Genomic DNA, 14,960 nt, shown 5'->3' on the forward strand with positions numbered 1-14,960 from the left:
AACACCCTAACTTGAACCTGTCATTGATGAGCAACATATACTTAGCCAATGGTAATATCTTTAACTTTCTGACTACCCCTGAGTATTATCTCCTAATCTTCCTTTAACACACCATTTTTACCAATCTTTATGCCTACACATGGCTAATAAATTATAATAAAATTTTAATGTAAAACACCAAATTCAGTCATATATTCAAATATTGAAAATTAATTTTATTAGAAGTTAATTGATAGTGGCGAGACTCATACAGTACAACATGGAGTTATTATTTCACCCAGGGGTTAATTTAATATTATTAATGATTACTTAACAGAAGAGCCATTGTAAGGATGGAAAATATTAATATCTGCAAAATTGATTAAATTAATTTCAAGAATATCCATGATTTATACAGATAACTAGAAAGTCCTCTATTATCATACCTCACATACACTATTCTTAGCTAGGGAGGGAAAAAATGAAAATTATTCATAGATTTAAGAGTTTCAGATACTAAGAGTCATCAAACCTACTCTTTATTACAATAACAACTAGAGTAAATAGAGAAGGGGCCAGTGCTGCAAGAAAGGGCAATAGAAGCTAGCATTAATAGCCTATAAACCTAATCTACAGGAATTAGTACAAAATGAATTATACTAGCAACCTTCATGTAGTAACTCATCAACATACATTGTGATTTAGAGACAATGTACTGAGTAGATTATAGGGTTAGAAAGAGCAGACACTCTAAATTTAGTCAACATAAATTTCATGATAATGTAGTTACAACAAACAATGTTGTGATGACAACTGCAAATAAAGATGTGTGGGTGTTCACTCTGGGGGGAATTGAAAAAAGTGAGTGCTGTAAAATTAGTGTTAAATTAATCCCCTCCAAGGGTAAGAGGTTGTATCTAATGGAAATAAAATTCCAGTAATTAGATTATTTTAAAAAGAAGTTAATACACATCTCTATGCTTTCCTATGACTAATTATTCCATAAAGTCAATGCTTTGCTCTAATTCTCTATTCAACAAACAACCTTCTGATATGTAATTTAGCCCTCTATTCATCAAAAAGGCTGTGATTCATTTATACAAGTTATTTGTTATATGGTCAAGTATCTTTACCATGATTGATGTCATGATGACATAGCATTTATGCTTATAAATTTGTACTTCTGAAATTTAGTTAATCTCAATCAGTTCTCCATTACTTGACAAAAAAGTTGCTAAACGTGAAACTCGATGGCTCCATGAATACTATCCAAAGCCAAAAGCATCCACTTCACCTATCACAAAGATTCATCAGAAAAAAGCAAATAAACCTGAGCTGCAAGATCAACAAACCAACAATGCCATTTTCCATCTTCAATGTGGAAAATATTTCTAAGTTTCCTTTAAGATTCTCTGAATAATCTATTTTATAGTTTGGACTATGCAAAATTCAGGATAAAATGCAAACGCTGATAACAACAACAATAATATCAGTTTATACTCCTGACATTAACTCTTAGAACTGTCCTGTGACGTATTATTTCCATTTTCTAAATGAAGAAAGTGAAACAGAGAGAGATGACCTACCTCAAGTCATACAATAGTTAAACGAGAGAATTAAAACTTAAAGTTTATCTGAGTAATGTTCATAGACGTGGTTTCAACCACTATGCTATACTTTTATCCTACATATTCCTAAAAAATTTGGCTTAATGAAGGTAGAAATCATAATTTCAGATATCTACAGCTACATGACCAAATTCTACTACATTAACTATTTCATTTCAATATTTTAGATTCTAAGAGGCAAAGTTAAAACACTGTGAAGTTTTAACCCAGTGAAGCAGTGTGTCCTACTGCAATACGTGAATACGACATGCATTCAGTTAAGTGTATCAGTTTAAAAGCTTTAAGAACAGCCATGAAAACACTAATAGATACCTGCTAATACCCATAATGGTATCCTTAAATTCTCTGTCATATATATCATTCAAGATGTTTCAATAAATTTATGAAAAATTTTACTGAAAACTTACTTTGCAACCTCCGTGTTGGGCTCTCTCCATGGAGTTGTCGTCGTGGCATATATGGTGAAGGATGGGGAAGTGGCAATGAAGAAACATCGTGAGTCTGAAGTTTGTACCAATGTGGCTCATCATCTAATAATGCTGTTTCTAATTCAATTAAAATCTACAAAGCCAAGAGACAAAGAATTGTCATATGACAATAATATAGAATTTCTCTTAAATGATTTCATTATAATAGTAATATTGTTAGGTCAAAAGCAAGGTTATGCAATAGAATTGCCCATATGCTTGACACTAGTTAAATATATAAATATTTATAACTTATTGATGTAATAGCTTTATATACCTAAGACATTTATTTTGTAGATTTTCGAACTACTGGAAGCTGTAGGCAGACCCACTACTGCTGCTGCTAAGTCACATCAGTCGTGTCCGACTCTGTGCGACCTTGTAGACGGCAGCCCACCAGGCACCCCCGTCCCTGGGATTCTCCAGGCAAGAACACTGGAGTGGGTTGCCAGTGCCTTCTCCAAGACCCTCTACTAGAGGCTGTTAAATATGACATTGATGAGATGTTTGGATGGCATCACCGACTCAATGGACATGAGTTTGGGTAAACTCCAGGGGTTGGTGATGGACAGGGAGGCCTGACATGCTGCAGTCCATGGGGTTGCAAAGAGTAGGTTGACTAAGCGACTGAACTGAACTGAAAGAGAACTTATTACTAAATGTCGGTAATTATAACTAATATATGTATACTGTTTTACAGTTTAAAAAGCATTTCACTTACATTCATTAGCTTAACCTTTACAAATTCTGAAATGGGGATATAAAAACAAATTAGAAATGCTTACTGTGTGTTAAGAACCATGTCATACATTATCTTAATTCTTGGGTAAAATCTACCAGGTTTGTCTTATTAGTCAACTTTTTACAGATAAGCATACGAAGGTTGAAAAAGATTAAAAAACTTGTTTAAGTCTGCATTGCTGGTAAGTGAAAGATATGCAATATAAATCAAAGACTGTCTTACTTAGAACTTTGTTTAATGTATCATGATACTAAGGATTCAAACAGGAAAGAAAAAAAGAATGGATTTTTAAGTGGCTCAGCAGTAAAGAATCTGCCTGCAATGCAGGAGATGCATGAGACATGGGTTCAATCCCTTGGTTGGGAAGATTCCCTTGGAATAGGAAATGGAACCTGCTCCAGAATTCTTGCCTGGAAAATTCCATGGACAGAGGAGCCTGGCAGGCTACCAGTCTATGGAGTTGCAAAGAGTCGGACACAACTAAGCACCCAACCACATCACATCATCACATATTATAACATGAATATGTAATACATTTGAAAAGGAAATCAGTCCATAGAAATAAATGATTCTTTTTATTATCTTTCAAAGTCATGCAAATACAACAAGGTCTGTGTCTAAGGATATGAGAACTGTTAAATAATAATAAATCGCTATATAGCTATGGGAGGTAAAAACGTAAAACAACTAAGGTATTCTTCATTCTTCCTAAACTGTCCCTAGTCATTTTCAAAATTATAGGCATGTGTTTTAAATGGTTACACACACACACACACACACATTTAATCCTCACTCTAGCCCTTCTCACTCTACTGAAGAGGAAACTAAAGCGCAAATATATTAAATAACTCGCTCAAGTACCAAAGTCAGAAAGTAGCAGTGTCAGGAATGCACAACCAGGGAGCAGAAGCTAGTCTCTGATTCTAGCAATTATGTTCCCCTTCTTTCCAACTCTTTGATTCCTTAGCTAACAACATTCAGTTGAATATTTCTATGGATTGTTGTTTTACCCATGATATTACCATTTAATTCACTCAGGAAAATCAACCATGCTGAAAAAAGCTGAAAGCAGTTATCTTGGTATGTTAATGGTGGGAGAATTGCCTCTCATCTGTTCCCTTCAATTCATCCTTTACCTTTCAGATAGAAATATTTTCTCAAGTATAAAGGAAATCAAGTCATGCTCTTTCCAACCTGTCATTTGTTCCCATTATCTACAGGATAAAATCCAGCCTCTTAATATGATACATGAATGGATACAATCAGACGTCAGTTTAGCTTTCAAGTCTAATTTCTTACCACGTTCCTTTCAAATTTCAATGCAGTTGTCCAAGAACCGCATAACTCTAGTATCCTGTATTCCCTCTGACTTTGCTAAATTCTAGTTTCTTTGTGGAGCCTTCCCTGGACCACCTACTTCCCCTTCCCTGCACAGCAATTTTGTACTCCTACTGCACTTTCCCATAGCACATCTGTCATGCTACGTTATAATTGTTCATTCTCTTATATGTATTCTAGTGGATTATAAATTCTTTAAAGAGAGGAATATACCTTGTCTGCCTTTGAAACCTCAGTCCCTAAATTTATCCATGGATAAATGATTGAATTACTATTGGTACAACTGGTTTAGTAAACTAAAACGATATACAAATACTATAAAAGCATCAATAAGTTTTTTTCTTAAAACAGCAGCTAAATTCATTCTGTTAAATTATGTTTACTTTCTCAGGTATTCAAAATATAATATTTTACTGATAGTCATATAAGCAAAAGTATTCCAGATAACATGAATAGTCTAAGCTTTAAAATAGTTCCAGATACCTCTCCTAAAAATTCACTTTCTTCCTCTCGAACTCGAGCTTGATCCCAAAGGGTAATCTCCAGCATCCGTTCCCGAAACTCTCTTCGGTGGACTGGAGAATAAATGAATGTTTGGTTCCATTTGGGTTCCAAAGTTTTCTTCACTGTTTTAGTTCTTCTCTTGTTTTTGTCACTAAGAAGAAAACAAGAATATATGAACTTACATAAACCTTCATTTTAACTTTTTCCCTAAAATGTATTAATTTAAAATTTCGCAGGAAAGAAGTGAAGTTTTCCCATAAATTTGTCATATATTAAAAATATTGTAATCTTCAAAATTACTATTGAAATGTATAAGGCACATCATTATGTAACTTTGATTTAATAACAGACTATTACAATAAATATGAAAATTTTCCATGATAGAGAATTAAAAACAGTCTTTCACAAATTCTAAATAAAACCAGACTAAAGAATCTTTAGCTCTCATTTTTTTTTTAACACAGTGCCCTACTAGAAACCTTTAAAATGGAAATCAACCTATTGGCTACATACACTATTACTTTTAATATTTATACATATGCAAATTCTATATACAGTATTTGCAACCAATATACTATTCACTTAAACTACAGAAATTCTTTGTATAATAAATCTAATAAATTGTTATGCTCATGTCTTTATATCCATGCAGTTAAGCAATGAGCAATTGTAATTACATATTCTCAAATTATTTTCTTATATATACACACTTGCTCATTTGACATTTATAGGTCTTTATAAACATAGTAAAATTATTTCTGTGTGAGGTAGCCGCTATAGTCTGGGCTGGAAATGCAAGTTGGCCATCCTGATGGACAGAACTTCCAGTTCAGAGGCTTTCGTACTTTTTTCTGCTGCATATTTCCATTAAATTAATGTTTTTGATTATGCATTCCATTATACACACATATATTTATAAATTATATGCATGTATTACTATACTGTTATACTAATATATTGCATTCATTGGTAAATATACAAAAATAGGAATAAAAAATAGATGAAAATAAAAATACAAACATTTCTTTCTGAACTCCAATAGATTGTTTGATACATTCCCTGGGTACATCCATTCTTTTTGGAGATCACTACTCTAGCTTATTAGGGAGGATCAATGGCTGAATAGGAACAAAGAAAATCATCAAAGAAAGTAATGTTAAGCTATCAGAAGAGGCTATTTGAAGTGAGAAGTGGCAATGAACAGAAAGTAGAACTGTATTAACTTCTTCAAATTCTCTCAGCACAGCACACTTATAAGAGTTTTGGGAAACAGGAAGCAGTTTGAACTAAGAAGGGATAGACTGCCTCTAAATGAGGGAGTCTTTGTGACTCCTCCTAGCTGAAAGCAGAGCTTGCTGTTTAATACAAGGGCTTCCCATGGTGTGAGTGGTAAAGAATCCTCCTGCCAATGAAGGAGATGCAAGAGATTTGACTTAATGAATCAAAAGCATGTATTTAATGTGGCCATTTAAAAGCAATGTGTCTTTATTAATTTCTATGGTTTCCCTAGGAAAATAACTTTGGAAACCCATGTAGGAAATCTTATCTCCATTCAAATTTATGAAAAAGAAGTGGCACTGTAAATTAGAACAACTAAATAATAGAGAAATAATGACAAGGACTATGATTTATGACTGTTACTTCCTCCTTCCAAAACTTTAACAAATATTTGTAAAGCATCTACTTTATATTCTATCCATAAAAGAATGAATTATGACACCCTGTCAGAGATAAAAATTCCTTCCACCAACATCAGAAAGAAAATATTTAGATGGAACCTTGCCATCTAATCCAAGAATGGTTTATAGTGCTTCCTATGACCTGTGGCTTTTCTTCCAAAAAAACAAATAATTCGAACTAAAAGCACAGTCCTTTATTCATGTGTAAAAACTTACGTCAACAGAATAAAGAAGGTTGAGATGATAAAGTAGCTATGTGAGTTAACCAGAGAATTCTGTTTTCCACTATGGATAAAATCCTGACACAATTCTATTAATAAAGTGAGCAGCAAACTTGCCTAAATATTCTTCAAATTCCTGATATCTGACAAGAAAACTCAGCTGAGAGATAATCTGAGAAAAAATTTCAAAACTTTCTCAATTTTTTGCTGTTGAGAAAAGATAAAAATTCTATATTGGGGAATACAAAGGAGTCTTTAAAAGAACTTTCTCATCCATCTGAGCTCTGTCTGCTCAGAAAGTGGGGAGAGGCATGAAAAATAAACTAAAACTAAACAGTCAACAAAAAAATAATCTGAGAGACTTTTATCATCTTCAAAAACAAGAATTTTTCTTCAGAGCTCTGAATAAACAGAAACTTGTTGAAGTGAAGTGAAAGTCGTGTCTGACTCTTGCAACCTCACGGACTATGTCCATGGAATTCTCCAGGCCAGAATACTGGAGTGGGTGGCCTTTCCTTTCTTCAGGGGATCTTCCCAACCCAGGGATTGAACCCAGGTTTCCCACATCTCAGGCAGATTCTTTACCAGCTGAGCCACAAGGGAAGGTGAAGAATATTGGATTGGGTAGCCTATTCCTTCTCCAGTGGATCTTCCCGACCCAGGAATAGAACTGGGTTCTCCTGCATTGCAGGCAGATTCTTTACCAACTGAGCTATGACTTGTTATGTGCTTGCTTAAAATTGTGCATATGTGGGAATGCACAATTTTCTGCAAGTTTTTATGATGGCAATCTAAGGATGCTTAGACTAGTAAACTCACTGCACTCTTAGAAGCAAAGTAACGTGGCCTCCCTGTGAGATGGTAGATAATATGGCTGTGACATCTGTCATCCAACTGAAGTTTTAAGTTGGATTTACCATTTTAGCTATTGCATATCCTCATCTTCCCTTGCAGTTCAAAGTGTATCCCTCCCCAAAAGACAATCTAAGTTGTTACAGAACAATCTTCTCTAAGTAAACTTTATAAGATAAAATCATACAGCAGACAGTTTCTAATAGTTTAGGAGGCTGTGGCAACCTCACATATTTTCTGAATAATTTGTTTTACTAATTTTTTTTCCAAAATATGTATCAAAGTGTAAGGCCTTTGTTAACTGCCTACTTGTTATTTTCTTTGTTGAGGCTATTCTTCAGATGATACTGTGGCATCAATACTGATGACTTTAAGTTAAACCAAATAAGAGAGTGTGCAGAAGTATACAAATACGTTTAAAATCACATCTGTACCTGGCCACTTCCATCCTGAGAAAAATGATCAGGCCAGCCCTAGAAACCAGGGATGCAGAACAGCTAGGGAAGGGAAATTAGTGTACTACTTTTTTCCTTTTTCATGATGTTTATTGAATAATTTCTTTCACTTGGCATGTGTTTGAAATTAAGAATGATTAGATGATTTTTGACAAGCTATTTCTCTATCCTGATTTCTCTATTTAAATCAGGGTAGATTAATAACATGCATACTGATCAGCATGGACACAAAGTAAATGACACTTTAGGGAGCTAAATCTTGGCCCAATGGTAGAGATTCCTTGATGATATGGGTAATTAAATATAAAGCATGTTCATTAATTTTACAGAATGTAGAGAAATAATATATTAGTAAGAGAAAGTAGAAATTGTAGAGGAACATGATGAATATCCTTTAGTACCATTTCCAGCATTTTGTCTCTGTGGTTTATGTTTAAAATGTATTTGATTTAAAGGTGCACAATTTTTAATGAATTTTATAAGTAAAAACATACTTTATTTAAGAAGCAATCCACACAATATAAAATTGATATAGAATAAAATCATCTATATTATAAACATTTGAAATGGGTTTAAAAACAATAGCAAAGCATTTTCTGTCACTGTTTTGATTCCTAGGAATCATTATGCCTATGTTAAACTTTATAAGTATCTAACTGGTATGATATTTAAAAATAAATGACACAAAATCAAAACACGCCCTGCTATTAACATTTCTCATCTGTTTTCAAGAATATTTACTTTTGTTTCATATCCTTACCTTCTGTCTGGAAGAAAGTAAATTTTAACATAAGGATTCCTTGGCCTCCCATCTTCCCTGGAAGGGAGGTCTTTTGCTCCCAAAATTGTAACTATTAATTGGTGACCAACCTTGTCAAACCACAGTTTTATCTGAAAAGCAAAAATATTTATTTATCAGCTTAACCATTTACTAATATAACAGAATGCTTACATTTCCAACCTTTGGCCCATTCTCTTATCCTGATATTAGCACAGAATATAAACTTCACTTAGTAAATTGCAGTTAACTTAAAAGGATATGCTATAATAACTTCAATGAATGGAGAGTTTAATTCAGATATTTTACTTTGACAAATCTCTTAAAATTTTTATAATCTAATTTGATAGTTTATTAACATGCACATAATAATTACATTGCTATAATAAGGACTTTATATAGGATTGTTCTCTGTCTACATTTATGCAGGAATAACTGTAGTTCATTTTGGTTCCCCTACAATACTGAGTTCAGAATAAGTGCTCAAAATGAACTGAACAGATAAGTTGCTCATACGGCATTCATGGGAATATTTTCAGCAAATGTTTTATGTTATATCACAGCAAAGATCTTTCAAAGATTATAAGTAACTAGGAATTACTAGAAGACTTGTAAACAGACTGCTTAAATTTGTATTTAAAACTATAATAAATTCATCTTTTAAAGTTTTTTATACATAGTCTCTTTTTCATTTGTGAAGCAAATGTATTCATCCTTAGAATAAAAGGGTATATTTTATAATTCAAGATGAGAAAATTAGAATAATTTGCCTGTGTCATAATTAAGGATTAGATCTTCACATCCAGCTGTTGAATTCATTAGACTTAACAACTGTCACCTCCCACACACATCTCACACTCCCACACCTAGTTATGATGACTATGATTCTGATTCACATTTGGTTCAGAATTTAGCACATCCCTGGCCACTATCTTCAAATTGAAATTGAATTGGAAATTTGGAGCTTGGGGAAAAGTTTTGTTTACGTAATATGCATATTTTATTTTCAATGGTTTGATTTTTTTCTTTTAATTTGGATGCACAATGTTTGCAGCAGCTTGGAAGACTTAAATATATATCTCATGTCAGTCCTTTCCTCTCCGCTCCAAAGCAGACAGTCAGGGCTGGGCCAAGCTCTAGGATATATACATAAGACCATCCACATAAAAAAATATACAGATAGATATATATATGATATGTTAGCAGTTCAGTTCCAATTTTAACATGGTGTTCTTGAGTCCCTCACTTCATATCCTAAGAGGATGAGAGGCTAAGCAAGAATTTTGAGTCAGAAGACTAATGGCCCAGAAAAGTATATAAAATTATTTATACACTTTTTTTTTGGTTAAATGAAATTAGTCCTCTTATAAGAATAATTATTAGAAATGTTTAAATTTTACAAATGGTACTACTACTCTTTATATTAAGTCCTTATATTTAATGCAGGTATTATTATCTTGAGGCTCTACAACAAAAAGTTTTTTGAATTGACTTGCTAAGTACAGACCCTAGTCAGGTGGTTTTCAAACTGTGGTTCATAAAACTCCTGCCACAGTATCATCTGACTCATCTGTTTAAAAGTTACAAATTCCTGTGGCCCACCTTTCAGCTACAGAACCAGAATGGGGCCCAGAAAATTTGCATTTTAACAAATCCTCAGGTGATTCTCATTTCCATTAAAGCTTGAGAACCACTGCTTTAGACTAGGGAAGCAACAACCTGGAAAAAAGCACCTGATATTTAAGTAAAAAAAAAAAAAAGAGTTCAGCACCTGAAATTAACTGGAACATTCTAAACTATACTCCAATATAAAATGTTTAGAAATTACTATTAAAAAAAGAAAAAATTCAAGTATTTCTTGCCCGACAATACTAAAACAAAGATATAGATGAGAATAGATGGAAAAAAGAGACATTCAGGCAAAAGATATGAGCGGGAAGAAAAAAGTAGGAAATACAAGTGTTTCATACATGAGATGAAACAGATGTCAGAAAGATTCGAAGTTCCTCTAAGTTTGTGACCAAATCACACTACTTTCTATATTCTTTATTTTCTATAGCAATAAGAGCTATGGCTTTATTTTCCATGAGGTTAAAAATCCTTCTCGGAGCATCATGACATCAATATTAGACACTTCAAAAAAGAAAAAAACTTCTGAAAGGCTACAAAATTGTTTTCCAATAAACAGTGCATTTAAATAACAAAGAAAAATAATTAGTGTTAGACTAAGTTCAAAATTAATTATTGGAGCAAATTACTGATTTTTGTGAGTACTTTTTTAGGGATTAACACTAAACCTTTGTTGTCATCTCCACAGGCAGTATTTCTGCTCTTTTAAAATCATTACAGCTAAATCTCCTCAAGATATATATTTCAAATGCTTGCTAAATAGTATTATTTTTAGATTTTCTTATGCCATGGAAAACCAAAAATATCATTTATTAATAATATTCATTCTTCACACAAACAGATATTAGGTACTAGCTTTCATATTTTCACATTAATACTTTACAGTTTATTAAATTATACTTAACAAATATATACATATTAAAATAATATAGATATGAAACAGGCACACTTTGTACTGATTTTTTGATGAAAATTATATGTTTTAATAAGCTGTCAAACTGGGCATTTGATCAATAGCCCTAATTTTCATTTTATATTATGGGACTTGCATTGAAGTTTTTAATAGATATCCAGCTCACAGTATCAAAACAAAATTATTTTATTTGCTAGATTATTAGTCACATTCCTAAATGTGCTTTTTAAATGAATGGTTGGAATATTTCTGTTGATTTCTCAAAATAAAACAAATATATTTCCACAGTTCTAAATATGATATATTTATTTTACATCATTTTCATTAATAAAAATACTGATATCATTTTACTTGCTTTAATACAATTTTCATGTGCCACTTTTAAGTTTCCCAAGCAGACTCTGAGCAGTCTAAGTAAATATTTTACACTAGATAGTGTTAACTAGAACAACTTCAATTTTTTTTAATTTAAATTAAATTAGCATTATTGAAAACCGGTAACAATAACAACAACAACAAAAAACCCATGCAGCAAAGCAAGGAAAGCATAATACTACTTTTTTAAAAAACACTATATTAACATTACCTTTCCATATAGGGATTTCCTAATGAAAAGTGGCAAAGAACTTGTACCCAAGTATTGCAGTAAAAGCAAATAGAATTATAATTACATAATGTAAACAAAATAAACCCAACACATTTTACTTGGATTGTGATTTTGTTCTATCAAAGTCCTAGTTTTTGAAAGTTGAACTTTATATATAATATGCAGAAAATTCATATTTTAGATAAGGTACAAATTTATTTGCCAGTCTCCTCAAGGAGTAATTGCTTGGAAAATGCAAGAGAATGTAGATGTTAAGTGATATAATGAATGATTTAAAGAGACAGTAACCTTAGTGTAATAAAAATGTCAACAGTATAAAATCAGCTATTTGTGTCAATATTACAGATATAAGTGGAATCTACATTAAATGCCAACCTGAAACTTCTGAGTTTTAGTATTCAGTCCATATAAAATCACTAACAAAGATTGTCTCTTTAAATTTTTATTGTATTTTAATCCCCATGCAGAATTTTACAAGCTGGCTCATAAAATGATTTGGAAGTCAATAATATGGTTTGGAGCAACATACCAAATAAAGTTTTCCTACTATGCATTTTCCAAAAACATACAAATAAGGGTTAAAACACAATTTTAGATTCTATCAGGCAGACAAGGCCTTTACCTGAACCCTAGGAACAAAAGGCGTTGTTCTTCTACTAAGGCTTTGGCTCTGGTAAGCAAAATTAAAGAAAAAAGCAATAAAACAAAACCAAAAAGGACAACACGCTGGAACTAAAAGACCAAAAGTAAAAAACACATACAACTATCCCTTAAATCCATTTTTCCATGACAATATATATCTAAATTAAGTACTTCAACATAATGAATAATTTTCCCAAAATTATAAAACAGATTAAGAACCATATAAAATCTGAGAAGTTTTAAACCAAATTTTTTAATGTATCAACATAACAGGAATTAAGACTGAATGTAAAACAATATAATCGGGCTCATATATTCTGAAAGAATGAATGTAAACATAAAATACGAGAGTCAAGATATTTCAGATATCATCCTTCAACACGCTACACAGAAAAAAACATGGTCCAGGAAGAAGTTAGATAAAAATACATTAAAGAATTATTAGTGAAAAGTCATCTATAGAAGTAATTATATAACTTTCCAAAGGAATATGGCTGAAAAAAAGTCTAAAAAATATTAGCCAAGTCAGCTTTATCATTTCTTAAAAGAATAAACACAGAAAGATAAAAGTGTGCTGGAACACACTGGATTAATCCGTTGCTTCATACTTTAAGAATCTATACGAGGAACTAGTATTTAACCATCATTTTCAGACATTTACTATGTGCCACCTGAGATAACACTATTTAGAGCTAATCACACTTATTAATGACAATAATAGTTTTCTTTTTATTTATACAATTCTTTATATATTTTCAAGTTTCAATAACAGTTTATTGCAAGTTTATTGCCTAAAACAATGCTAGAAGTAGTTGATGTTATCTCCAGTATGTAGATGAGGAAACAGAGACATTAAAAAAAAGCCTAGATGGACTTGTCCAATCTCAAAAAGTAAGACAGTTTTAAAGGTAAATAATAAAGCTCAATTCTGGTTAAAACACTCTTTCAAATTCGTAGAATAAAATCAAATTTCTTTTCTCTTCTAACTTTTTTTTTTTTTTCATTTTGAAACAGCTTCCCAAAGATACCACAGCCACTGGGACATTGTGCCTCTATTAAGATGTGCCAACAGTTACAAGAGGAACAAAATCAGATTCAAGTTTCTGGGTTTGGAAATGGGTATCAGGGCATTTACTTTTTGTTCTTTCACCAAGATTCCATCCCATCTCTCACATTTTTCATGCATGTCTCTTGTTTAATTAACAGTTGTGAACAGTTAAATGTTTCAGACGTTTCCACTGCTATACGGAAACAGATTGTAAGTACTAGGAAGACTGCTGTCCAGTGTAGCCATCATCAGACAAAAACCTGATGATAGTTTAAGACATAATCTAAAACCCAAAGGAAAGTGAATCTTTAAAGCAGACTTTCATTCAGCCATATGAGTCATTTTTATCTCCGAAAACCAAGACAGTCTCAAATCTCAGTTGTCTTCTCTTTCATGAGGGACGTTTAGATATGGAGTATGTTCCTGGTATCTGTCTGCATAACCCTAAATGGATAATTCTCCAGCCAAAGGATAAGGGGTGTGTGAAATTCACAGAGATTAGCTAGGCATGCTGAAGAAAAGGGCTAACAATACACTCAATTTAGAAATATATCTTACTTTTCTTGCCTTCCCAACTGTCCTACCTGTTGTTGACCAAAAATATCAAGGTAATGAAAGATTTTTGCAAGTAAATATTACTTCAAAACTAAAACATTTACTTTCAAAGAAATAGTCCTTTGAAATAAAGTAATCCTTTAAGGTCAACATTTTTCCATCTTTCAAAATGACCTCAAATGAGCAACTCATAGATTTTTTAAACCAACTGTCTAAAATCTATGCCAGTTTAAACTTAACCTTTACCCGTAAGCTTATACATTAAACTTGGCTATGTAAATGTATTTTGTTTTGTCAGATTATTTTAAATTCAGATGAGATTAAAATAACATGCATTAACCATTTTAAAGTGTTGATGTATGGCAAAACCAATACAATATTGTAAAGTAATTAGCCTCCAATTAAAATAAATAAATTTAAATTTAAAAAATAAATAAAGTGAACAATTCAGTGGCATTTAGAGAATCCACAATACTGTGTCACCACCACCTCCTTCAGGTTTCAAAACTTTTTCATCACATCAGAAGAGTCATGATTCATCACATTCTGTATCTATTAAGTAATCGCTCACCATTTCCCCATTGCCCCAGTTTCTGGCAACCACTAAGCTGCTTTCTATCTCTATAGATTCTGGATATTTCATCAAAAAATGGTGAAGTATTATGCATCTCATTGCAATTTGTGGTTAATACGAATTCATTTATTTTAAGCATGAAATGTCTGATAATATCTGTAACAATTCAGATTCATACAAATGAAGAATTTGACTTTGCACACTATGATTTATTTTGCATTTTTAATGTCCCTTCATACTTCATTCTGCACTACCAACTTCAGGACATTCTTCTTACATAATACTTCTAAAATAACAAGGTTGTAACAAAGAAATATAAAAGATAAAAGCTCAAAGAAAAAATTTTCAT

General features: G+C 32.2%; 1 protein-coding gene across 39 annotated transcripts in view; it reads right to left on the reverse strand.

The window, feature by feature from the left end:
- RIMS2 (regulating synaptic membrane exocytosis 2) overlaps positions 1 to 14,960 on the reverse strand; it is a 605,437-nt gene that overhangs the window by 266,891 nt on the left and 323,586 nt on the right. For 26 of the 39 annotated variants that reach the window (XM_061439193.1, XM_061439200.1, XM_061439191.1 and 23 more), the window contains 3 exons: positions 8,626 to 8,756; positions 4,638 to 4,809; positions 2,015 to 2,168 (listed from right to left, as the gene is read on the reverse strand). In XM_061439193.1, coding sequence (XP_061295177.1) covers positions 2,015 to 2,168; positions 4,638 to 4,809; positions 8,626 to 8,756 — 457 coding nt within the window. Of the gene's footprint in view, positions 1 to 2,014; positions 2,169 to 4,637; positions 4,810 to 8,625; positions 8,757 to 12,414; positions 12,463 to 14,960 lie in introns of all 39 variants that reach the window. The other 13 variants (XM_061439203.1, XM_061439217.1, XM_061439184.1 and 10 more) reach the window with 1 other exon arrangement.

Source organism: Bos javanicus, chromosome 14 (assembly GCF_032452875.1).
Source record: "Bos javanicus breed banteng chromosome 14, ARS-OSU_banteng_1.0, whole genome shotgun sequence".
Lineage (NCBI taxonomy): Eukaryota > Metazoa > Chordata > Mammalia > Artiodactyla > Bovidae > Bos > Bos javanicus.